The following is a 25238-nucleotide window of genomic DNA, read 5'->3' on the forward strand; positions in this document are numbered from 1 at the left end:
TTAATGTTAATTAGTGACGTATACTGCTATCTCTTTAAAATTAGCTTAAAATCCTACTACATTCCTTACGCTTCTTTTACCTCTATCCTTATTTTTACAATATTTCAAAGCTTTAGCAAATAATCGAAAGCTTTCGTTAATAGAATTACTCAAGAGCCACCTTCGTTAACTCTTTATATATTAGAGGGTGTAAGATCAGACAGCTTCTAATACATGTACTAAAAAGGCACGGTAATCTTATTTCGAACACTGTTCCTTTACTAGCGCGTGTTTAACCGTAAGTAAAACACATTTTGTCTATAAGTATGAGTAACCGATCATCTTTTTACTAAAATCATATATTGCCCATTCTGTCATATGCTGATTTGAAATTATTTCTGTTTGTATCAAAGTGTGAAAAAACATTTGAACGCTTCAATTAATTATATTTTCAGGTAATGCTACTTGATATCGACCTGCATCTAAATGCCCTGAATGCTATTGACCTAACTGTGTTCTTCGCCATTCTCTGCTTAATATACTCAAATCGCATCTTTGCATTGCCTCAGCATCTATTTCATTCCTAATCTTCCAGAAAATACCTCTATACTTTATACCAGATACCAACACCTTGCTAATCCACATTATAAAACAATTTTATACAAAGAGAACTTTCTGTCCCAATACACATCATTTTACTTTATTCTTTATTATTTTGTGTCTCTTGATCTCTGGTGTCACCTGGTATAACTTACTTTGAACAGCATCGACTGCTGATAGTGAAGTTCTTATCTATCTAGTTACTTATATATCTATTTATTTACTTTTATATCTATCTACTTATATATCTATCTATTTACTTATATATCTATTTATTTACTTTTATATTTATCTACTTATATATCTATCTATTTACATATATGTCTACTTATTTACTTATATATCTATTTATTTACTTATATATCTATGTATTTACCTATATATCTGTCTATTTACTTATATATATCTATTTATTTACTTTTATATCTATCTACTTATATATCTATCTATTTACTTATACATCTATCTACTTATATATCTATTTATTTACTTATATATCTATGTATTTATTTATATATCTATTTACTTATATATTTATTTATCTACTTTTATATCTATCTATTTATGGTAAATATCTTTAACCAAAACCCGTCAAGCTACTAAAGAAGAAAATCGCTATATAATATTTATTTGTATACTCTTTATTGTCATGCAGAGCTTTCTGGAAATACCTTTTATCTAGTCTCTAAATGAAAACAATGTCGAAAGTTTAGATAAAGTCTCATCTATGTGTTGCATGTAGTTATGGGCTTGTCTCCTTGTCTATGATGAAATGCCTTGAAGATACCTTCTCTGTTGCTACTGAGTGTTCAAAACAGTGTTGAAAGTTTAGGTTTTTGTCTTCTCAGTTTTCCTAACAAAGAAATAGAAAGATGTCTTTTAAGAGGAGATTCCCGACTTCACCAAAGATATTTATAAAGAAGGCTGTAGTGGTTGCATTTGTTTTCTTCTCCAGAAGTATTTAACAATAGAATCTGATACAGCCAACCAAGTAAAAACTTGGTTTGTAATATTACAACAGAAAAAAACACTGTTGTATTCATCTGTTCAAAACAAATAAGCGCAACTGCACGGCTGGACATGATTAACTCAACAAAAAGCTATGATTGTTGACAGAGCAAACATAGCAGGGAAAATCCATTGTGATCAATGCTTGCTTTCCAGAGCCGGTTGCTGCAATTGTAAGGGTGAGGCGAGTCGCTGTGGCTGTCTAAAGACTGTCAGGGAGCTAGTAACTGGTGAGTTTACAACTTTTGAATGTGTATGTTAGTTTGCTTTCTCCAAGGCTCTGTAAATCTCAAACTGGTAGCTCAGGCTAATAGGTCCAACAGGCTGCAGAGGTCTGGCCTTGCTAGAATGTTTGCTTCGCTCTACGATTGTCAAAAACATGCAGCTGTTCTTACACTAGATACATGAGGAGAGCTAAAGAGGGCGGACGGAGAGAATCGCTAGTCAAAGCTGGTTTATTAATATTGGTGTCAGTGATTTCACTGGTTAAAGAGTGTTACTGAGATGTTATGATAGGTCGACGCAAGTGTTCCAGTGTGCATCACATGCAGTTAGGCTTATACTCCCTGACAGTGTTTATTAAGCCTGGCTTGTCGAGGAAACATAGTAACATTACCCACATTGGGGTCAAAGTTCACATTAATAAAACAAAGCAAAAGTTTAACTAAACCCAACATTTCCATTTGTATCATACACATTTTGTTGTCAATGTTCACAGACATGTTTCATTAAATTTTTGTCAGCTTTCTCCTTGATTGACAACTAATATAAGCTAGTTTTCAGACTAAAAGCTTGGAGAAGACAATTTTGCCAGTTGCATTTAGAACAAATTATTATTTTAGGGAAAATATAATTGTTTTCTGCTACTCTAGCTATTTTCTAAAACAAGCTTTGAGCACCTGGAACTTGGAATTGTTAAAAATGTCTTCCATAAACACACGGAATGATCCATAAATAATTCTATGCTGCGTTTAACTAGATGCTTTCTTTGTTACAAAAACATCAGGGGACTTATTCCGTACTGTATGTATTGTTAGTACTTATGAACATGTGGTCTGTGTCATATTGAACTCGACAAGCTAGCAAAACAAAAGGTAATTGCAACTGAACATGCTCAGGTCAACATCTAAGCATAATGAATGCATTCATGACAGCCAATTTTCTAAACAGTATACTGAAAGAATATCGGCTATGTGTCAATGCTAAACGGCTTACCAAACACGCTCTCAGCAGCAAAAGTAGAGCCACTCAGGTAGAATTTCTTAGCTTTCCGCTTTAACTTTAAAGTACTATAACTTTCTATCTCTCACGTGGATTAACAGTTTGAAGAAAGTAGCGAACATTGAAGGTTAGTAGAAACTCAGCGACTAAGTGGAAAGTTATTTAGTCGTTGCATTCTATATACAGTTGTAAACCTCCATAAGCCATTTTACAGAATTTAAAATTTCAGCCCACATAGATTTCAGGCCATCGTTAATCAAGTCAATGCTCATTGGATGATCATTAAATGCTAGTGGAGGTAAAGACTGGGAACTAAAAGGTTTGAATTGTACATTCATTGCTGTACAATAATTGTTGACTCAAACTGAAGGGTCGAGTTGTACAACTACTTCTAGAAGCTTCCATAACTTTCCGCAACTGGTTTTATAACTACAATTGTAAAAAGAGCACAAATTGAGGGAGTTCTAAAGCATAATACGATTGAATTGTTTGATTCGTCCCAAAGTTGACACAGTTCTGCTTTATGAGAAGTTGCTTTTCCTCAAATAGTCAATCTTAAAAAAGGCTTTTCCTCTAAAGCTGATACTGATTCAACACGGATGTCTGGTTGAAAGAAATGGCAATTTGGTTTGTAACGTTGATTTAACATAGATGTCTCGTGGAGAAAAGGTTTAATTCTAACCGTAATGATGAGGCTACAGTAGATGTAATAGTTCAATTATAAATACATTCTTGTTGTAAAAAGATCAAGACAAATGTAAAAGAATGCAAAAAAAGAGGCAGCAAAATACGATTTGTTACACATGAACTCTCCTATACAGGCACCAATCGACGAGACATAGAAACCAGAGACTCATAAAGAGCTCGAGTCTAAACAATGTTGCCCTTAGCAACAAGCTTGCTTATTACAAGGTGAAATAAGCTTGTAAGGAGATGTGCTCCGGGCCAACTCTCCGCGCAGGCTAGTCAGGAATCAATATTAACACCATTGCTGCGTAATAGAGTGGAAGGATTGTGCAGTCTATTCAATCTGCACTCACAAAGACTTCTAGCAAGTATAAACTGCCTAACTGGTTATTTTCGTACAACATATGAGAGCTGAACGGGTTCCTCACCCTTCAGAATACAGAGATATCTTTCACCCTGTCATTTGAGAGTATTGTCTGCGGAAAGACGTTTGCTTGGCAACAGTTAATGTTTAAATTATAAAAGACACACAATACTAGTTCGTTGGTTGATTTTCACAAGGTGCCATATAATGGTTCTGCAGAGGATCAGCAATCATTTGACCTCTTTAATGTCTCTAGCTAGCAAGCATCGCTGTTTACCTTCTAACAGTTTGATAACAAGTTAGGAAACTTGCTACTGTCTGATAAAGCTTGGATCTAAATCTCAACAAATTACGGCTGGTACATACCTCGAACCAACCTTCTCAAACACTGTGCAAAATTTCAGGTTATTTACATAATTATCAAGTTAAGAGTTTTAGAGTTAAAATATCCCCAACATCGGGAAATGTTAGAATGAACGCAAACGTTTTTGGAGCCATGAGGCAGGCCTTCCTGTCGTCTTAAAATTTAAAACAAACAGCAACAGCGGTGATTATAGGAAGACAGTAGCATAACCTATGAACTGTAGTATGAAGGCTGGTGTTTTGTTAGTGTCAGGCGTGTGAGTGAATATGGAAACGCATGCAATCATATTTTTGCAGGTGAGTAACGCAATAGACATAAGTGCCTGTGAAGCAAATCACAACGGCAGGCAAGACAAACTATGTTGTAAGCAGTAGCTTATTCAAAGTGTCAGCAAAACTCTCAGCGACGTAAATACAATGCCGCGAATCGAATGCAAACAAAGGAATTGTACAATAAAGTCTTACTTGCAGCTCTCACAGTAGTGGCCATTCAGAGGCTCAAGACTCAAGGGGCTTGCGATGGAGATGTTCTTTTCCGAATCCTTCTGGATTCCAAAAGGGTTCACGTGGAAAGATTATGAGAATAACGCAGAGGATGGTATATATATTCCTCAAACTAAGGACCTACTCTACTGTATTCCAACAGCTATAGTTGTATTCGTTGTCAGGAAATTATTTGAAAGGTTAGTAGAAGGTTATCTCGTTCTTTGTGTACTGCGAGCATTAGCCAGTTGTCTTCTAGACAGTGACAACAGTTAACAAGTTATCTGAAGAGGGCACATGAGCCGCATAGGTTGAGTCACTTTGCAAGGTAAACAATGGCAGCAAGGGTGAGAACTGAAGTAAGTAGGTAGATGGATGGGGTGCTGAGATACTTGGAAGCTCTATATAGTTGGTACTATAAATTTGGACCTAGCCATGTGTTTTTTAGTCAATCAACACCTGATTTTCTTACAATTGTTAAAATATGCTATCAGTTTGCATAAGTTGCAAACGCAAGCTGGCAATTATGAATGATTATCCTTATCATTTGAGCTAGTTGTGTTATCTACATACCAGAGCAGAGCATGGTGAGGTTGTCTTACTTGTGATTTGGCCCTACTAGAAATGCTATATGCAATAAATATTTTATGATCACATTTTAAACATAACTGGGAACCACAAGTATAAACTTTCACAAATTTTATCTTTTCAAAATTTTTACCATGCTGCCGATTAGACAATCACTCAACAACCGATTGGTCTGCTGGGTTAGAGACAGCATATATCTATTTATAATGATAACATTCCTGGAATGCCATTATTTCTATATTTTGCAAGGTTATATAAAAGCCACTACATTGAGCAAGCTTGTTCAGCCTTTACATTACAGTTTGGGCTAATTGCAATGGTATCTGATTAACTGTTTATGAGTACCACATGGTCTAGAAGTTTCTGCTTTAGAAACCTGTTTTCTATTTTAAAACCCCTGCTTTCAGAAAAGCAGTGGTTTTAAAACTGCACCATTTAGTTGAACATTTGAATTTTTTAACCATATATTAAGACAAGTTAAAAAGATAACGATGCCTGTTCCATGATTTTTTATAAGACAGGACCGAGTCGCATATGTTTAACTTTGCTTGCTGACATCTCTACCATCTACTAAACTTTCTGATTCTTGTTCTTGGAAAAGTTTTCTGTGTTTGAATCACAAGTTTTCTGAGTTGATTCAGGAACATATTCGACAGCTTTCTAAAGGCTGGCTCACACTATATCGCCGTATCTCGGCGTTGATGCCACAATACTTCGGTGATCGTCGATGATAACGATGTTCACACTATGACAAACCTATCCCGTTTGCATCAGGAAATACTCCATGATGTAGTTTTCCCATTTTTCTTTTTGAATTTTCACGAAGAAACCTCTTTGTTTTCGCGTGCCGTAATTAAATGCTAGTCCCGCAGCGACTATCATAAACGGATAGAATAAATCATGCTGTTCGTGACTGCGAATTACTATGGCCGAAGTGGTTCACAATGTAAAGGTGGTCGCCGATGCTCGGCGAAATATCAGGAATGTTTGACAGCTGCAAACTTTCCCGACGTGTCCACGTTGCTTCGTCGATGCCATCGGCTCACATAATCGACGATGAATGCCAAAAGGAAAACGCTGACAAACGGCGATATAGTGTGAACCAGCCTCAAGTCTTTGTCTCTATGTGATGCTTTGTGTTCTCCATTGTTTATATATTATTTTCATGAAGGGAAAGTCGAATATAGCAGTCAAATATGACAAACTATGACAAAATATGTACAAACCATACAAACTCTTTACCTACCTTTTTTGCTTATGTTACAACAAAGAAGTACTATATGTTACAGGTTTATAGCGTATCCGTATGGACTATATAGAAATATCTCAACAAAAGTACATAGATGTACCCCAAATGCTCAGTTAGAGTCCCTCTACAAGAGGCACCCCAATCCTACAGAGGCTCAACTTAATGTGAGTACAAGATTAACTTTAGTATGGTACCTGCTTCTAAATGAAACACAGTTTATGGCTGGTCAGAGCGTAAGACTGTCATTATGTAGGACCTGCTTTTAGATGGAACACAGTCTATGAGTGGTCAGAGGATAATATTGTCATTTGAGTAAGGTTTCTTTTTAGATGGGACACAGTCTATGTCTGGTCAGAGGATAATATTGTCATTTGAGTAAGGTTTGCTTTTTGATGGGACACAGTCCATGTCTGGTCAGAGGATAATATTGTCATTTGAGGAAGGTTTCCTTTTAGATGGGACACAGTCTATGTCTGGTCAGAGGATAATATTGTCATTTGATTGAGGTTTTCTTTTAGATGGGACACAGTCTATCACTATGTTTCCATAGTGCGCAGTACTGCGAAGCAGCCCCCTCCGAAGTCGAGGGGAGTGTACGTTTCCATGCTGCGCAGTGGTTTTCAGCAAATTAGCCAGAGAAGAGAAATTGTATAAATCGAATCGCCTGATGGAAAAATAGAATCGATCACGGATACCGAATGTCAAAACGGTCTTTTTTATGATTCTGTCGTCATTATACTTTTATTTACAATACACATTCACAAGTTTTTACAAACCTTAACACACTCTTTGCAAAGTAATATATTTTTAATAAGTATTTTTAAGTAATATATTACTTAAACGTTAATTTATGACTTGCCACCTATTTTTCGAAAAGTGTTGGCATCGATAACAAAGTCCAGGAAAGTAATCACCTCATCATCCTCGTGAATGCAGACCATAATTAAATTTAGGTGAAAGAAGATCGGAAGAATAGAAAAAACAAGATTAGCAGGACAACCTTTGTACTAGTTTATGGCCCTCGAAGAATCCGTCTCCACGGCATGACAGCTATGCGCAGCCACTGCGCAGTCGTTGTTTCCTTGCTGCGAATTTGCACTGGCTTCGCACTGATCAGTGCGCAGTGATTTCAGTGCAAAGACGCCGTTTCCATGATTCGGAGATAGCGCAACTCCGAAGTACTGCGCATCATGGAAACATAGTGTATGTCTGGTCAGAGGATAATATTGTCATTTGAGTAAGGTTTGCTTTTAGATGAAACACAATCTATGTCTGGTCAAAGGATAATATTGTCATTTGAGTAAGGTTTGCTTTTTGATGGGACACAGTCTATGTCTGGTCAGAATGTAAGACAATCATTGATTAGCTGATTTTGCAGCCAACTTTACACTGTGAGAGTGATACATGTCTGTAAAAAGCGTAACTATTCCTAGACAGTCCAGACCAGTTATTCTTAAACGGCTAGACCATAGAAACACTTAAAATATTGACAGAATCACAGATTCATTTAATACATACATGTAGATATACTTTATTTGAGTTAGGCCTATACAAATAGATTCTTTGAAAATGTTGAGACAGCTATAAAGAAGGAAAAAGTGCAGCATGGTGAACCACGCATTCTTCATGTTAGCATGAAGGTTTCGAGTCATTCTGATGCAGTTGAGACTGTTATACATGCAGGGCAGGTTCAGAAAATCTGCTATGAATGCCAGTACAGCCAAAATGCATGCTTCGTAACAAAAAATGTTTTCAAATATAACAAAATATTGATTACTGTAGTAATTGGGTCGCGATCTCAGAAGCCATGGTTAAGTCGCAAATCACGAAGTTGAGTTATCCGACTTTGAAGCTGCATCAACTGAATTTATAATATTGGTAACGATTTTTGCAACACGTGCATCCAGACCAATCAAAGAGTGATCTTTCAGAATCTGAAATCAGTTTAGCCAATAGAAGTCTACAACCTTCGGAAAGCCCCTTTGAAAATGTGGTTGCGTCAAAAAAGTCGATTTAATGAAATTAAGACCAATAAAAGGCTAAAACATCAGCTACAAGATGTCATGTTTGTCTTTGTAGACTAACCCTGTCCAGAGAGATAAGCGTTTGAATGAGGCCATCTTTTAAAAAGCTCAGATTCCAGTGGGTGCTTCATCCGTGACGTAACGAGTGATACATCTGAAAAGAGTTCGCGAGCAATAAATATAAGATCGCTTCATTAGCCAATCATCAGCACGAAATTTTATATAGGTCATAATAAATGTTGTCACTCGTAAAACGCATTGTCAGTGATCTCAAATTTAGGGATTTCACTCTATTATTAGATCGCATCGACATCGATATATACTAAATTAATTAACATCGTTACTTCAATGAAGTACTCGATCGACACATTTTATTGACGAACAACAGAATTGTAAAAATGCTTCCAGCTACTGCGAAGATGACTCTGAGTTTTTTGAGCATCAGGTGGTTAAATTTTGGGACAGACAGCTTATAGTTAGAGCTGACAGGCGTCAGCAGCGTTATGCTACAGAGGAAGATAGGAGAATGGAGGTAAATTTATCTTTTACTTCGAGTCTCTTATAGATGTACTGCTGTGTTGACATTCAGGTTATATTTCCCTGTTTGAGGCTATAATTTAATGACGGCTTCTTTTTAATCCATAGCATCTAGCAATACAATGGCTTAGGTTGATGAATATACTAAAGGTAATAATTTTAGTACTAATTAATAGAATTATAACTTTTTGTTACCACCAATAATCGTTTTATAATTTTTTATCGTTTAACCTAGCTATATTCCTTCAAATTTTCTGTGGCAGTTTTAGCTAGTAAATTAGATTTATGACTAGACTTAAGATCTTCACTTCTCACCTGTAGTATGTGAAAAAATTGATTGATCAATGCACATCTTTAACTTCCAGAACTAAAGCCTCGAATCGTTGGCCTGGCGTATACTTATGCTTTTGTTAAACATTTATTCATTTTTAAAATTACTCTTGCAATCTATCTAACTTCCAATTTGAAAGCTTTCAGTAGATACGCGTTAGAATGACATATCTATGAATGGCATATATTTATTGCATTTGTTTTATTGATTACAGAATGTTTATGTGGTTCCACCAGCCAAAGCAGCTTTGTCAGTGTGGAAACTGCCATAAATGGGAAAAGAAAGACTTGAATGTGTGCTGCGTAAAACATGATGTTTTGTTTGAGTTTGCGACAGTAGATGAATTTGTCTTATTGTCTGAGCTGAAACTATGTGAGTGGCCACGACTTGGAAGGATATTTTTAATAAAAGCTTTATGCCGAGATAAAAATCTTTTTGCTTTTAAAGATTATATAATAGAATAATATTGTTGAAGATAATGCAAAACATGATTTGCAGAACATTGAATACATTATAGCCCGGTAGACACCTGTGCTGAAATCTTGTTTGATAGATGGATTTATGAAGTGTAATCAGAGTTGTATGGACAGGTACTTCTGCATAGCTTGACCATTTGTTTAGTACTTGAATCAACAAATCAAATGTGACCAGTGAATTTTTTTTTACAAATCGATACAATAATGACTCGATAACATTGACAGTTGACTACAGTGTACATTACTTTTAGGGATGTAGTTGGTTTCGCCACATATTCTTTTCAAAGACGCAGCTTGCTTATTTTACTTAGTAAGAAACTAGTTTTCGGTGTGGGTAGCGATGGAACTGTGCCGATACGAAGACCTTGTTCTACATAGTTTGCTTGACATAATTACCGTAGACCGATAGAATTGGTAGTCGGTACTCAGATGTTTACACAGCATTTGGAGGAAGCCAATATGACAAGTTTTTAATTTCCCTTGTTTGAGGCTTTTGAGACATTTGGTAATAATGTATTTGTTGCTGGATTTAAAATTTTATTCTAGCCAACATGAGCAAATACAAAATAAAATATGCCAATAGAGCCGCGTAGGACTAGAATTTTATCGCAATAGCCTATATGAATACGAGAGATGGAGACAGGTTGTATCACGCGTTACATCATTTTGGACAAGTCTGGGCATGTTTTTTTGGCCTGAGCGTTTTTACCGCGATCAGATTTTTTAGATTTCAATCTTCAAATATCTTGACAATGAAATCACCCAACACAACAAACAACATATCAACTGATAGACAAAGAAAAATACTTTCTTTTAAAATCAACTCAAATTTGATGCAACCACATCTTTAAAACCGTTTCTATGCTAAACAGGAAGTACTGAAAAATGGCGTCCAATAAAAGTAATCGATTCTTTTTTGCCGATTTTAAAGATAACTCGGACATTTTAGACACTTAATGAGTACTCTAGTATTCCAACTGCTGTTGAAAGTAAAGGGAATGACGATAGTATTTTCCTAGCAATTTTTATAAGATTACTATAAGATTTAATTATATGAATAGTTATTCAAATTTACAAGAACGGCGTATATAGTGTCCGATGGTGTGCCAGTGTTATTATTTTTGCAAAAGATTTTGTTGGTGATACTACGGCTGTGCCCAAAATCGCGATACTACCAAGCCGATTTTAATATGTACGAAATTAAGAATAAGTAATACATTTTCTGATAGATATACAGCTATTTCGATGACAGCCAGCTAAAATATTTTTAGATTTTTAAATTCAGCATAATTTTTTGTATATAAATACAGAAATCTAAATAAATATCACAACTTTTTGATATTGGTTGCTATGATGTTTTGAAATGTAAAAAAAATTGTGCATTGGTTTTCGTTTCTCAAACTTTAACACCAGTTTCCTCAGAACTATGTTTTCGCACTAATGGTGAACGTGCATTCGGTTTATTGACCATAAAATCTGCTGTAATTAAGCAAGAATCAAAATTCCTTTTGCCAAATAACTGTGAGAACTTTTTTCTGCTAGCGTAAAATACTCCAAATTTCACACACCCGACTTAACCATGGTTTCTGAGAACATGACCCAATTTAGAAAAACTGCAATAGAAATACCCAACACTATAGTAACATAGAGTAGCTACAATAGAGGTATCTATCACTGTGGTAACATAGAGTAGCTACAATAGAGGTATCTATTACCATGGTAACATAGATTAATAACAATAGGGATACTCATGAACTACAATAGACATCCCAAACAAGCATGCAAGACTCAATGAGACAATAGCTCAGCACTCCTAACTTCTTTCATCAAATAACAATATTCCATGGTCAAGGGGATATTGTCTTTTTATGGGTAGTTCTCTTAGTCTCGTAATTGTATTTTAATCATATATGTGTTTTGTTACAACAACATCAAAGAACTCTCTCATTCATATTCTCTTAATGAGATGATCAGTTGCTGTCTGGACATCCTGAGTTCATATGACCTGCTGCCAAAGTCAGCTAGACTGGCAGCTCACCCGCTCCGTTGTAGTTGGTCCTTACTTTTATTGAACTCTCTCTTCATCATCATATTCTCCCATCTTCTTGAGTTGTAACACTTTTACGACCTGAGAAGACTTTCATTTACATATTTTATAACTTTGCGTATTATCTGCATGTACAATCTATAATGAGAGCATCTCAAAAGATCTTTGCTGTGTTTTTAAACTACCTTCTTACTTCTTCAGTAGCTTCACTAAATTCAACTTTTATATTTAAAATATTCTTTAATAGTCTCTCTTCTATATATGAAATTTATTTGAGTAGTTTCTCTTTTATAGAATCCAATTTAGCAGTTTCCTTTTATACATAGAACATACTACTTGAGTAGATTATATTTTATATATGGAATCTAATTTAGCAGTTTCTCTTTTATACATAGAACCTACTTGAGTAGTTTCTCTTCTATATATGGAATCTGATTTAGCAGTTCTCTTTTATACATAGAACGTACTTGAATAGTTTCCCTTATATATATGGAATCTAATTTAGCAGTTTCTCTTTCATACATAGAACCTACTTGAGTAGTTTCTCTTTTATATATAGAATCCAATTTAGCAGTTTCTCTTTTATACATAGAACACACTTTAGTAGTTTCTCTTTTATATATGTAATCTCATTTAGCAGTTCTCTTTTATACATAGAACGTACTTGAATAGTTTCCCTTATATATATGGAATCTAATTTAGCAGTTTCTCTTTCATACATAGAACCTACTTGAGTAGTTTCTCTTTTATATATAGAATCCAATTTAGCAGTTTCTCTTTTATACATAGAACACACTTTAGTAGTTTCTCTTTTATATATAGAATCCAATTTAGCAGTTTCTCTTTTATACATAGAACACACTTTAGTAGTTTCTCTTTTATATATGGAATCTGATTTAGCAGTTCTCTTTTATACATAGAACGTACTTGAATAGTTTCCCTTATATATATGGAATCTAATTTAGCAGTTTCTCTTTCATACATAGAACCTACTTGAGTAGTTTCTCTTTTATATATAGAATCCAATTTAGCAGTTTCTCTTTTATACATAGAACACACTTTAGTAGTTTCTCTTTTATATATGTAATCTGATTTAGCAGTTCTCTTTTATACATAGAACGTACTTGAATAGTTTCTCTTTTATATATAGAATCTAATTTAGCAGTTTCTCTTTTGTACATAGAACCTACTTGAGTGGTTTCTCCTTTATAATTAGAAGAACCTTCTATCGTAGTTTCTCTTTTATATGTAGAATTTATTTGAGCAGTCTCTTTTGTCGAGATGGTCAAGACAATTAGGTTCTTATGCATGTACAGTATTAACATTTTTTGAACCAGACATGATGAGCTCCAAGACTGTTGTTTTTTCCGTATTCAGACCATTTGATAATTTGATAAGTAGAGAATAGCGCAGCATAGAGTAGGTACAATTCTGTTGCAGACATTTAATAGAGAAACAAACATTCCTGTTCGATCTATACAAAGATGGCTGCGACGACGACGAAATCAATCTCGACCAACAGCCATGGCCAAATTTACGGAGACAGCGTAAGGATTTTGCTATGACGGTTTGATGCAATTGAACACTATTTCAGAGTTGGCTTTTCACTGAGGAGACAACTTGACCATTATAGATGAGGAACATTGGCCTGAAGTATTAAGTTTGCTTTTAGTTGGAGAGGTACTTACTATTTAGCTATACTGATCTATGGACTTGTTGTGCTTTGGGACAAGCCATGGTTTAAGGAGCCCAAACAATGCTGGCTGGACAATTTTCCTCGGCAGGTGAGTTTGTAAAACTATAGTGAGGCCTTCGCATTTGTGTCAAATAAAATCAAATAGTTATCGAGTATGTCAATCGCTTTTCAGTCAGGTCATGAGCAGGAGCAGGACTTTTTTGGTTGAATTTTAATCTTACTACCAATTTTTGCAAAAGGAGATGAAAATGAGCACTCACCTTGTATTTGCATCTATTTATAGCACACACCTTGTATTTGTATCTATTTATAGCATACATCTTGTATTTGTATCTATTTATAGTACACACCTTGTATTGCATCTATTTATAGCACACACCTTGTATTTGTAGCTTTTTATATCACACACTTTGTACAGTCAAACATGGATAACTCGCCCTCGGATAGCTCGAACACATGGTTAACTTGGACGGTTTTTTTGTCCGTTCCCAGGTAATGGTAAATTGCTTTAGATAACTCGACCTCAACTTTGTTAACTCGAACAGTTTTTGCCCAATGGCTACCGAAACTGTTGTTATCGCTTTAAAAAATCACTTTATTCCAAGTCATAGAGGTAAACCTCAACTTTTCGTACTTCATAGGCGTCGTTATTACCATCATCAGCGAAATATTTTTGTCAACGACTTTTCTAAAGGTTTGGCGAAATTTGATTTTTACCAAACATCCGCTTAGCGATGGCCCTTCGGACGCAAGGAAAAGTGAGGTAACCTTCACATAAACTTCAAGAAAAATTGGTAAAATTGATCTTGGTTAAAAGGCTCAAAAGAAAAAGATGTATTTTCTTCTGAGCATTTCAACAGCGATCAGGTTTTGCCAATTTTAATCTAAAAAACGTTCTGGCAATAACATCACCTCAAACAACAAACCAATCTCAAGTGATAGAAAAATCTCTATACTTTTTGATAAAAAATATTTTTAAACTTTATATTAAAAGCATTTAATTTGAAACAAGCTATTTATGCTTGTGATTTATATTACATTTTGTATATGTACATGTATGTACTAATAAATAAATAAATACATGGACTTGTGACAGTGCTCCGATAACTTGAATGCTCTGATAACTCGAACACTTTCGCTCGGTCCCATGAAGTTTGAGTTATCCATGTTTGAATGTATTTGTATCTATTTATAGCACATACCTCGTATTTGCTTCTATATATAGCCCACCTTGCATGTGCATCTATTTATAGCACATGCCTTGTATTTACATCTATTTATAGCACACACCTTGCATTTGCATCTATTTATAGCCCACCTCGCAATTGCATCTATTTTTAGCACACGCCGGACTCCATATTCTGGTACTATATGATCTCTCTTGGCTTCTACCTCACTCTTCTCTTCTCCCAGTTTGTAGACGTCAAAAGAAAGGTAAAGATCTCTTTTTAATTGTATTTGCTAGTCTGTAGCTTATACCCAGGTTCTACTATGGGAATTTTCGATGAAGGAAAAGAAAACAGTAAAACACAATCATGGAACGTTTTAGAATATGAAACTCTATACAAAATATATTATCATAATGATTATAAATTTTATTAGGTATTTGTGTAATTTCTTGAAGTCAAGCAGTTTTAGATCAACTGCCTCCAGTAAAGTTACCCTCAGTATAACTATCCCCGCAACAGCTGTGTCCTGACAATTGCCCATCGAAAGACAGTTCTTCCAGCAGGACAACAGCCTTTTGGATAATCACGCTCTCTTTCTTAAAGATTGACTTGCAACAACATTGACATTACAGTTGTTTGGTATCAAAAGGTTCACCATGCTTTACTCGGCTGTGTTTTAGGTACGAAATATCTGGAAATGTGATTACAAGCTCTTAAAAGCTCAAAAACAAACAGTTAATCGCTGCCATCATGAAACAGCCGTAGATTAGAATCTCTTTCCAAAACGGCTCAAATAGGACGGAGTTGAACAAGATGGCTTCTGTTTACACTTTCATGCAACCTCATTTGTCGAAATATTTTCACAAATATACTTCACGAATTCGATAAAACCATGTCTATTGTCTTCACGCATCTGTTTCATCATCATTGTAATGCTGTCACTTTGAGCCCTGATATCTCAAAACCTACCGTGAAAATTCATTTAATTTTTTAACCTTAGCTCGAAGGAGTGCATGTCATCCTCTGATAAACATGACGAGTCTGTTGGTCACCTGTGATAGTCGAAAAACGCTGCAGGAATTATTCGCGCTGTTTGGCAGGAAGTATGGGTCACATGATCAGGTTACGACTAGACGATTAGACCAAGCTGAAACGAAGTTGTAACCTAGCGAGCATCTATATTTGGTAAGGGCTCTTTGGTAAAGCCTGAAGTGTTTGTCATAAACTAGTGTTACAAAACGTTTTATATTGAGCCTTTAATTGGCCTTTCAATTCACATGATAACATCACGTGTTAAAACAATAACCAAATAGATTGACTACGTCAGAGAAATAAACTGATTCCAATCTACGGCAGTTTCGTGATGACGGCGATTAACTGTTCGTTTTTGAACTTTTAAGAGCTTGTAATCACGTTTCCACATATTTTGCACCTGCAACACAGCAGAGTAAAACATGGTGAATCTTTTGATACCAAATAACTGTAATCTGAATTTTGTTGCAAGTCAACCTTTAAGCCATAAAGCTCAAAAACACCAACGTTTATTTAACTAATTTATTTTTAAAAACTTTCCAATGCAATAAAAATGTTATCTAGCCTAAGTCTGGAGCCAAATAAATGATTGTTCTCAAAGTTATAACAGCAATTAAAAAGAATATAACTATCTACTGAAACCATAAATTGTATGTTATGTATGTATCTCATAAAGTCTAGCTAATGAAGGCTTTCAAACTCCATGATGGGTGCTCCTTGTGTGTCTAAATACCGATGAAATGATTATTGGTAAATAAAGGGCTTTTAATTTTTCTGTTTGTTCTAAATTGTTATTGAACTTTGCACAGCAAATAAATATTTTAAGCTTATTATTTAAAAGAGGAGAAGTTTTTCAGATACCAAGTTAAGTATGCAGACTACTGGAATCGTGACAGAACCTCACAGGATTTTGGTCTCCCGTTGAAGTCTGATAAGTTTCATGCATTTATGATATTTTCAAGTACTTTTTTCCAGTGTCACAAGTCTACAAAGAGAATTGAAGAAAATTTTTGTTGGTGCATTTTAGGACTTCTGGGAACAATTTATTCACCATCTGACTACAATATTCTTGATGACATTCTCATGGATGTGTAACTTCACTCGAGTCGGCTCCCTTGTGCTCTGCATACACGATATGGTTGATTGGATGTTAGAGTTTGCCAAACTTAACAGATATCTTAACAACACACGACTTTGCGACTTCCTGTTTGGGTTGTTCACTATCAGCTGGTTCATAACTCGACTAGTCATGTTTCCATACTTGTAAGTTATCCTCTCCTTTTTCTCTGGCGGGATGGCTACTGTAAAACCTCCATTTGCGCGCTATGGTGTTGTATTTTCAACCCTTCTTTCGTGGCATTCTATTAAAAGTGACACTCAAATAAAGGTAGAACTCAAATAGAAGTTTTACGGTATTTTGGCTGATGTTTTAATAAACTGAGGTTCACTAAAGGGCTTCAAGCTAAACGCGTTGTCTAATCCATTATTTGCACTGATGAAACATTAGCTAACAAGGATACACATTCCAGCCGTCTTTTGCCATTTTTATTGTCTACACTTACCCTTACACTTACTTATCTCTTGTGCTGTGAGACATCATCAGGTCTATTACCTACTTATCTGCACAATTATTCCACAATCTGGCAAGGTGATGGAATGGTGCAGGTGCTAAAATGTGGATCGATGAAGCAGACCATCATGAGTTCAAACCTTATGTGAGGCAATCTTTTCCCTAAAATCAAAACGTGGCTTCAGACCAGTATATCTTGTCAGGAATCGTCAGACCTTGGCATAATAAAGTCTTTGTCTATTTGAGGTATTTTGTTACGCATGGTCTAGATGTTGTTAGTCTAATGTTGTTAGTCATTTTTATTATTTTTCAAGTGAGAAGAATTCAGTGATGACTAAAGGTTTTATAACTATTTGAGTGTGACTTTTGCAAAATAGCGGTAAAAATCTAAGGATTTCAAATCGCTTAGCAATTACCTCAAATCTGAACGTATTACATTATGCCTAGATTCGAGGTTTTCCGGTGCATGATGCACTGCTTCAGACAGTCGGACACGATTTTTATTACATTAAAGATTATATTATTATATTATATTATTATAGTAACAGCTAAATGAATGCACGGCGTTGCAGGGTAATAAAATAATTACCCAATGAGCTTGAGTAACTTACCTGGTAAGCTTGTAACTTAAAAGTCTTGACTAGAATCAAAACTACATGTAAAGTTATGTTAATAATAATTACTTTTCGCGTAAGAAAGAAGCATGCTAATTAACATAAGTGCTTTAAACATGAGTATTTTAACTGATGTAGTGAATATGAACACGATTAATCCAGGGCAACTCAAGTAGAGTATGCGGCTTAATGGGTGAGTTTGGCACCTCTAAAATAGGAGGTCTCGAGTTCAAATCCAATACAAAGTGCATTTTCAGTGTTAAATCTTTATCGCTAAAACAGCTAGGCAAACAACAAACAGTGCAGTTTATATAGTTGGATTTATAATATATAATAATTTATTAGAACACAAAAATGTGCTCATTTCTAGTCAAATTACCTAAATCGATGTAAACACACTTTGCCCTAATTCAGACCTAGTTCCAACATCATTGATAGCGTTTCATCACAGCATTATGCGTGCCATGGCTTGCCTCAAGCAAAGCACCTATATGAAGACAGCAGAACAGCGAATATTCACACAGCCTGCTCACATGTAAGCCGAATTGGTACCACTGAGGGAGTCATATGAGAAAGACACGTTTAGTTACTTTTGAATTAATCGACCATCAAGCTACTCCAGGAAGATGCACCGCTAGTCGACGGCGTTAAAAAAGTAAATGGTGCACACTATTGCTCTTTATTTTCTGCAGCAGTTTTGTTGACAGCCCTATTCCATTTTGATAATTTCGAATATTTTAATAATTTCATTTTTATAATTATACTTATTAAAAAGTATCGGTGCTAAGTTACTGTTATAAGAAACATCGCAAGGCATATTCGTCTGCAAAGCGTAATAATTACAATCAGATTACAGTATCTGTTTTTATATGTCCTCACATAAGTTTTGAATAGCAGCTCACTTCTTGTGAATTTCTCAACTAGTATCTCAGTCTAATACTTGCTAGTTGGCGCCTTGTCATGACTTTGAAAGTTGACTTGCAACAAAATTCACACTACAGTTATTTGGTATCAAAAGATTCACTATGTCTTACTCTGATGTGTTTTAGGTGCAAAATATTTGGAAATGTGATTACAAGCTCTTGAAAGCTCAAAAACGAAGTTAATTGCAGCCATCATGAAAACACCATAGGTTGGAATACCTTTATTTCGATGACGTACTCAACTCGACGTGGTTATTGTTTCGACACGTGATGTTATCACGTGAATTGAAAGGCCAATAAAAGGCTCAATATAAAACATCTCGTAGCACTAGTTTATGACAAACACTTTGGGTTCTACCAGAAAGCCAGTATCAAATATAGATGCTTGCTACTTTACAGTTTCATTCCAGCTTGATGTAATCATCTAGTCGCAATCTGATCATGTGATCCATACATCTTGCCAAATGGTGCGAACAATTTCTGCAGCATTTTTCGACTATCACAGGTGACCAACAGGCTCCTCATGTTTATCGGAGAATGATATGCACTCTTTCGAGCTAAGGTCAAAAAAATAAATTAATTTTTAGGCTAGGTTTTGAGATATCAGTGCTCAAAGTGACAGCATTACAATGATGTGAAATAGATGCAAAAAGGACAATAGATATGGTTTTGATGAATGCGTGAACACCTACAACATAGCAGAGTGAGACATGGTGAACCTTTTGATACCAAATAACTATAATGTGGATTTTTGTTGCAAGTCAACCTTTAATGGATTATTCCACCTACAGCATTCGCAACAACTTGCATATTGATCATGATAGCTGCCAGTAGCTATCAGTAGCTGTCAATCTCTGTCAGTAGCTACCGATTTTTGTCAGCAGTTATCAATCTCTGTCAGCAGCTGCCGATCTCTGTCAGCAGCTGCCAATCTCTGTCAGCAGCTGCCGATCTCTGTCAGCAGTTATCGATCTCTGTCAGCAGCTGCCGATTTTTGTCAGCAGTTATCAATCTCTGTCAGCAGCTGCCGATCTCTGTCAGCAGCTGCCAATCTCTGTCAGCAGCTGCCGATCTCTGTCAGCAGTTATCGATCTCTGTCAGCAGCTGCCGATAGCTGCCAGAGACCAACACACTTTTCAGTTTAGCATTGTTATTCATGTCTATTCTGTTACAGCATTCTCTACACAACATCGGTTGATGCAAGTAAGATTTTTGGTGAGGCCGGGTTCTACTACTTTTTCAATGCCCTTCTCTGGGTTCTCCAGATCCTCCATGTTATATGGTTCTACATCATCTTTAGCGCTGCCTACAAGGCAGTCATTGTTGGACAGGTAAGACTGACTTAGCCTCAGTTTAACCGATTAACTTGGTGTGAAGAGCTGAGGCAAGTTTGGGCTATCAACCTAATTACATCAATCATTGATGAGCCAGCAGTAGGAACCAAGGCTATTTCAGTCAATCAAAAACTGCAGCTAGGTAGTTAACCTCTACTAACCATAAACTTTATGCCTATCAATCATAGACTTCTCAAACTATTATACTATAACTCCCCAAGTTTATTACTAGTTCAAGATCTTAGGCTAGCTGTCTGAGCTAGTGATCAATGCAGTACTAACTAACCAGCCAAATGCTGTAGATATGTTGGTTAAAACATGTCGTACTGATACAGATAAAGAGTTTTCCGCAAATAGTTAACTAAAAATGTTAACATTGTTACACTTTTTTTCTAGAAGAGGGTAAAGCCTAGTTTCCCTAAGCTATACAGTATAACAATGTGTACCACAGTCTATACCGACTGTCACGATAATACTTGATATAAAGTTAGATTCTGACTTGCAAATGATCAAAAAGAACATATAAATGTGTTATAAATAGCTGTCGTGTTACTACAGGTTGAAAGAGATGTTAGAAGTTGCAGTGAAGAATCGGGCATCTCAGATGAAGAGCTCAAAGAACGCACTGATCTCCTACAGAGCAGCTCTGAGAATGTAAAGCCTCATGTTGATTAAATGCTACCAGTCCTTTTGGCTATTGAAGTGCTGGCATAAGTTGCAAGTGCAACTCTTCTTTTCATTCGTTGAGTTGTCTTTTCTTGTTGTCATTTACTGTGTGTAGACAACTCTCCGTAACATATACATGTTAAACTTTCCTATTAGGATCTTCATAGAGGGACGTGTGATCTCATGGTTAGTCAGGTTGATTTAGTTTTTCAAAAACACACAGACTATGTATACATAAGTAAATAGCTGTTTTATATTATAAACATAAATACAAGAATATAAACTGTATTGCAGGTTGTGTTACATTTTATCTTGATTTACTTTCATCAAAACTGTAAAATACTACTTGAAATGAACTATGCAATATTAAGATAAATTGTAGTTGTGTGATTTATAGCCAGCAAGCTGTACCCTAATACTCATGCAATACACATGAACAGTGAAAACTAGGTCAGACAGACAACACGCAGTCATGTGACACTTTACAAATTTTCCCAGGATGCCTTGTTCCATCCCTCAGCGTTCCAATATTCTTGAAGTTCTTTGCTAGTGAGAAAGTTCAGTTCCCAATTTCTAGATATATCTTTAGCGAAGTCATCGGGGCCTTGTCCACAGCCCCCATTCTCAGTGGTACTGGCATAGCCTGGATGAACCATTAGTTCTAGGGAAATTGTTCCTGTAGGCACTGATGTCATAACGGATCTCAAGTTTTCCAGAGTTAAGTTGGCCGTTGACTCAAAGTTCATCAGCGAGCAGCCTAGAAAGGCATCACTTGACCTACAGTCAGCCTTGGGATCTTTAGCAGTAGTAGATGCTAGCAAAGGATAAGTCAAAGAGTGCAAATGGGAAACTCTGATGTAGTTCCTTAAAAACTGCATCAAACTACAGCACAGGGAGCTGAAAGCTGTTCCTAACAGGCAGTTTTCTCATACGCTATATAAAACTAGTCATTGACTAGTTTTAACAAGAAAGGTTGACATATCTCTCTGACTGACAAAAACGTTGGATGATTTTAAGGAGCCATCAAAACCTCTCATGAAAGGACAACTTCCAACCTCCGTATTTCAGCTTTTTCATAGCTGATAGCTATGAAAAAGCTGAGATACGAGTATAATTGTTGGATTATTTTCTATTTTCTATTTTTTGTTTATTTCTTTTAGTTGCACAGAATGAACTCAATTTTGTCAAAGAAATATGTAAACGCGCTGGCTTTCTCGCATAGCATCTTTACTACTCCACAGCTCAGAACTTCAAGTTGAGAGATTATCTTTACTGGTAGATATCATGTGTCGCAACTTATATAGGTATGATAAAAATCATTAAAGCATTTTTGTAACCCAGGCTACACAACCATAAATTTATGCTAAGCAACCATAGACTTAGGTTATACAATCATAGACTCAAGCTAAACAACCACAAATCTTTAAAACAGGTCAACTATTTATCAAATCTGTAAAACAGCCACCTTCATGGATGCAAATGACAAACTGCATAGATTAAATTAAAACAGAAATTTTTGTTAAAGAACATCTTAGTGATATGATAACTCCAACAATACTCTTACTTGATGCCATGAGCGGTGAACAACTCTCGAGTTTGTTTAGCGCACTCGTTTACTTCCTCCAGAAACTGCTTCAGTTCAGGTACCATCCAATCAGCTTGAGGCAGACTTTTATCAAGAGGAATCCTAGTCAGTGCTATATTATATTCATTCAACACCTGCAAGTTTCATGTCTAATTACAACAGCGTGAGAAATCATTACTCTAGCGATGCGAGACAACTCAGACTGACTCTTAGCGAGTTCAGTTCAACCTTTCCATGAATAGTTAATTTGTTTCGTGTGCCAGCACCGACATGCGTTAAAGTAACTAATTGTAATAAGATTACAATTCATTTCGTTTAGTTCAGTCCACAGCCCAAGAACGTAACTATAAATGCTTCACATAATTATATATAAATTATTTTATATTAAGACAAATGCATAACATAAAGATATGTGAAAAGCAAAAGCTTCAAATTTAAATAGTATGCACAAAAGTAAATTAATAAAACAATAATATTCAATAAAATATTATTTTCGGTAAATTATTACTCTCCCCGGTAAAGTAAAAGTGAACGACATGTTCATGTGAGAATGTGTTAAAACAAGGACAGAAATGCACAACTTGACTCGCTCTCAGTTAAACTAGATAAAGTTAACAAAAATGTAGTTCGTATATTTTTTATTTTTATCTTCAACTTTCCCCGGCCTTTTCACTTCAAAAACTCCAATACTACAGGAAACTTTGAAAACTATTTTATATGCAACGTATCTTGGAAAGTTCTGGTGTCAAATCTTCGTGACTGTAGCAAATTTATCATAGCTAAGCATTCATTACATAGTACTGTTGTGCAAAAGCGTGATTTTTGTAAGAGTCGGCAGGGTCAGATGCGTATCAAAGTTTTTTGTATAGGACAACTCCATATGCATGATAACAAAAGTGACAAAAAGCTATTTCAGATATTAAGAAAATGAAAATATATATGACAATCAATTTGATTTTTAGCCTTAAGTTTTTTTTCAACCCTACATAAATGAAGGTAAAAAATCATGTGCCGAGATTATAGTACACGAGAAAAACATATAAAACCAGGGCTGTCAATGTTTTCATCACCTAGCAATAGCCTGTGCTCTGCTCTGCAGACAGATAGCAGCAATACTCTTTCACAAATTTTCATGGGTTGCGACAAACCTGTGCAAATGCTTCTCGGATTGTAGGAAATACATGAACATGTTGGTGACCGTCAACTCTCTTTGGGTATGAACCTGTTAGGACTTTAAACTTTTCCAACTGGGCCTTCAGCTCTGTCTTTATCTGAAACATCAATATCAGTCAATATCAGGTGATATATTAGTTAACCACCAACATTAGCTGGCAGCAGTTGAAGTTGCTCACAAACACTAGCCAGCAGCCGCTATATAATTATTGATTATCCATGATCTATTCGCTATGTTCCAACTGATTAACTACAATGTATTAGTTGTTCATCAGAGAACAAAGACGTGATATTGTAGGATTGCTAGGCTAGTAAATGTGAATAATGAATGCAAGTCAGACATACACAACTCCACAATGTTATGACACGCTGAATACATGCTGTTACACAGCTAAAGCTTTGTTATGCCACAGACTACTCCGAATCTGTGAAACGCTATGTCTATGAGAGTAGATCAATTTCGTTTGATAAGTCACCGATCATACTGATAGGCTCAAAGCAAAGGTATTCCTTTCCCTGCCTATTCAGGGTTGATGTTTAATCGCATACCTGATTGACACATAATCTTCGTTCTTCTCCAGCGAGTAGCATTTGGTCCTTGTCAAGGAAACACCCATCCTTGTCGAGGAGGGACTCTATGTCCTTCGCCTCACTCAATGGATGGCCCTCACTAACATTGAAGTGTAGCCCTAAATTGTAATTAATAAAACTGTGTATGGTAACCTTTTACCACTCGATACTTTGCAAATGCAAACATCATATCTAGAAATTGCTATATGCTTTTTAAGATGCTGAAGCTGAAAATACTGGACACAAGACTCTGAAGATGAAAGCGGCTGGTTTTAGCACGTACTAACCCATGGGAAGACCATGATGAAGTCCTAAGTCTACAGCGTGTTTAGCATAGGAGGTGTTGACCAACAGACTTGTATCTGTTATACCATTTTCCTTGAAACAGTCAATAATTCCATGATTTCTCTGCGGACAGTAGCCAAAATCATCTGCTGTGACGTATAGCACCCTGTCAGCACTCATCTACACAGCATATATTAGTACGAGTTGATATTGAGCACTTATGATTGTCTTTTGTTAGGCGCTCAGTTATACTATTGTTAGCATATAACTTGGTCTAAACGTTATAACCCAATATCTGTCACACCAGCGAGCTTTACACGTAAAATGAATGACTAAGGCTGGTTATCCGAGACTTAATGTAACTACACAATACTTGTCAGATTTACCTGCAGCACAAGTCGGAAAAAGTATGTTCTATGTGATTTATCGTGGTTTAGTCAAATTTGAATAGTCATTTGTAAGGCACTCGCTTAACACCTGTCCGATGTAGTGTATATGTATGTGTTATACTAGCAATTATTTTATGTTAACCATTTATTACCGTATTGTTGTAAGATTTGTATTTTACTATATAAACATTCAGAAAATTATTAATACCTGTATTGCGTGATTAGTTAGTGACGAACATCACTGTTTTTGGCACTTTTGCATTCGAAATATTTTA

At 35.7% G+C, this 25238-nt stretch overlaps 2 protein-coding genes across 2 annotated transcripts; one reads left to right on the forward strand and one right to left on the reverse strand.

Annotated features, from left to right (window-relative positions):
- The first annotated feature begins 1683 nt into the window (after positions 1-1683).
- LOC137390065 (ceramide synthase 5-like) lies at positions 1684-21257 on the forward strand. Its single transcript, XM_068076307.1, has 9 exons — positions 1684-1817; positions 4694-4905; positions 6583-6706; positions 13398-13504; positions 13630-13741; positions 14995-15087; positions 16882-17117; positions 20136-20292; positions 20854-21257. The coding sequence occupies exons 2-9, from the start codon at positions 4742-4744 to the stop codon at positions 20968-20970; spliced, it is 1110 nt and encodes a 369-aa protein (XP_067932408.1). The 5' UTR covers positions 1684-1817; positions 4694-4741; the 3' UTR covers positions 20971-21257.
- Positions 21258-21353: 96 nt separating this feature from the next.
- On the reverse strand, positions 21354-24754 carry LOC137390066 (carbohydrate deacetylase-like). Its single transcript, XM_068076308.1, has 5 exons — positions 24577-24754; positions 24269-24408; positions 23695-23817; positions 22526-22680; positions 21354-21738 (listed from the first exon to the last, which is right to left on the reverse strand). The coding sequence occupies exons 1-5, from the start codon at positions 24752-24754 to the stop codon at positions 21444-21446; spliced, it is 891 nt and encodes a 296-aa protein (XP_067932409.1). The 3' UTR covers positions 21354-21443.
- Between the last annotated feature and the right edge of the window lie 484 nt (positions 24755-25238).

The sequence above is a fragment of the Watersipora subatra genome, chromosome 3, assembly GCF_963576615.1.
Source record: "Watersipora subatra chromosome 3, tzWatSuba1.1, whole genome shotgun sequence".
In the NCBI taxonomy this organism is placed as follows: domain Eukaryota; kingdom Metazoa; phylum Bryozoa; class Gymnolaemata; order Cheilostomatida; family Watersiporidae; genus Watersipora; species Watersipora subatra.

Excerpts from the sequence above, each read along its gene's own strand:
- LOC137390065 (XM_068076307.1), top strand. The coding sequence starts at position 4,742 with ATGGAGATGTTCTTTTCCGAATCCTTCTGGATTCCAAAAGGGTTCACG. Across the intron at positions 6,707-13,397 it reads CTACAGAGGCTCAACTTAAT|ACATTTAATAGAGAAACAAA; the intron begins GTGAGTACAAGA and ends ATTCTGTTGCAG. Across the intron at positions 15,088-16,881 it reads TTGTAGACGTCAAAAGAAAG|GACTTCTGGGAACAATTTAT; the intron begins GTAAAGATCTCT and ends GGTGCATTTTAG.
- LOC137390066 (XM_068076308.1), bottom strand. The coding sequence starts at position 24,754 with ATGAGTGCTGACAGGGTGCTATACGTCACAGCAGATGATTTTGGCTAC. Across the intron at positions 24,409-24,576 it reads TCATCATGGTCTTCCCATGG|GGCTACACTTCAATGTTAGT; the intron begins GTTAGTACGTGC and ends ATTACAATTTAG. Across the intron at positions 23,818-24,268 it reads GAAGATTATGTGTCAATCAG|ATAAAGACAGAGCTGAAGGC; the intron begins GTATGCGATTAA and ends TTGATGTTTCAG.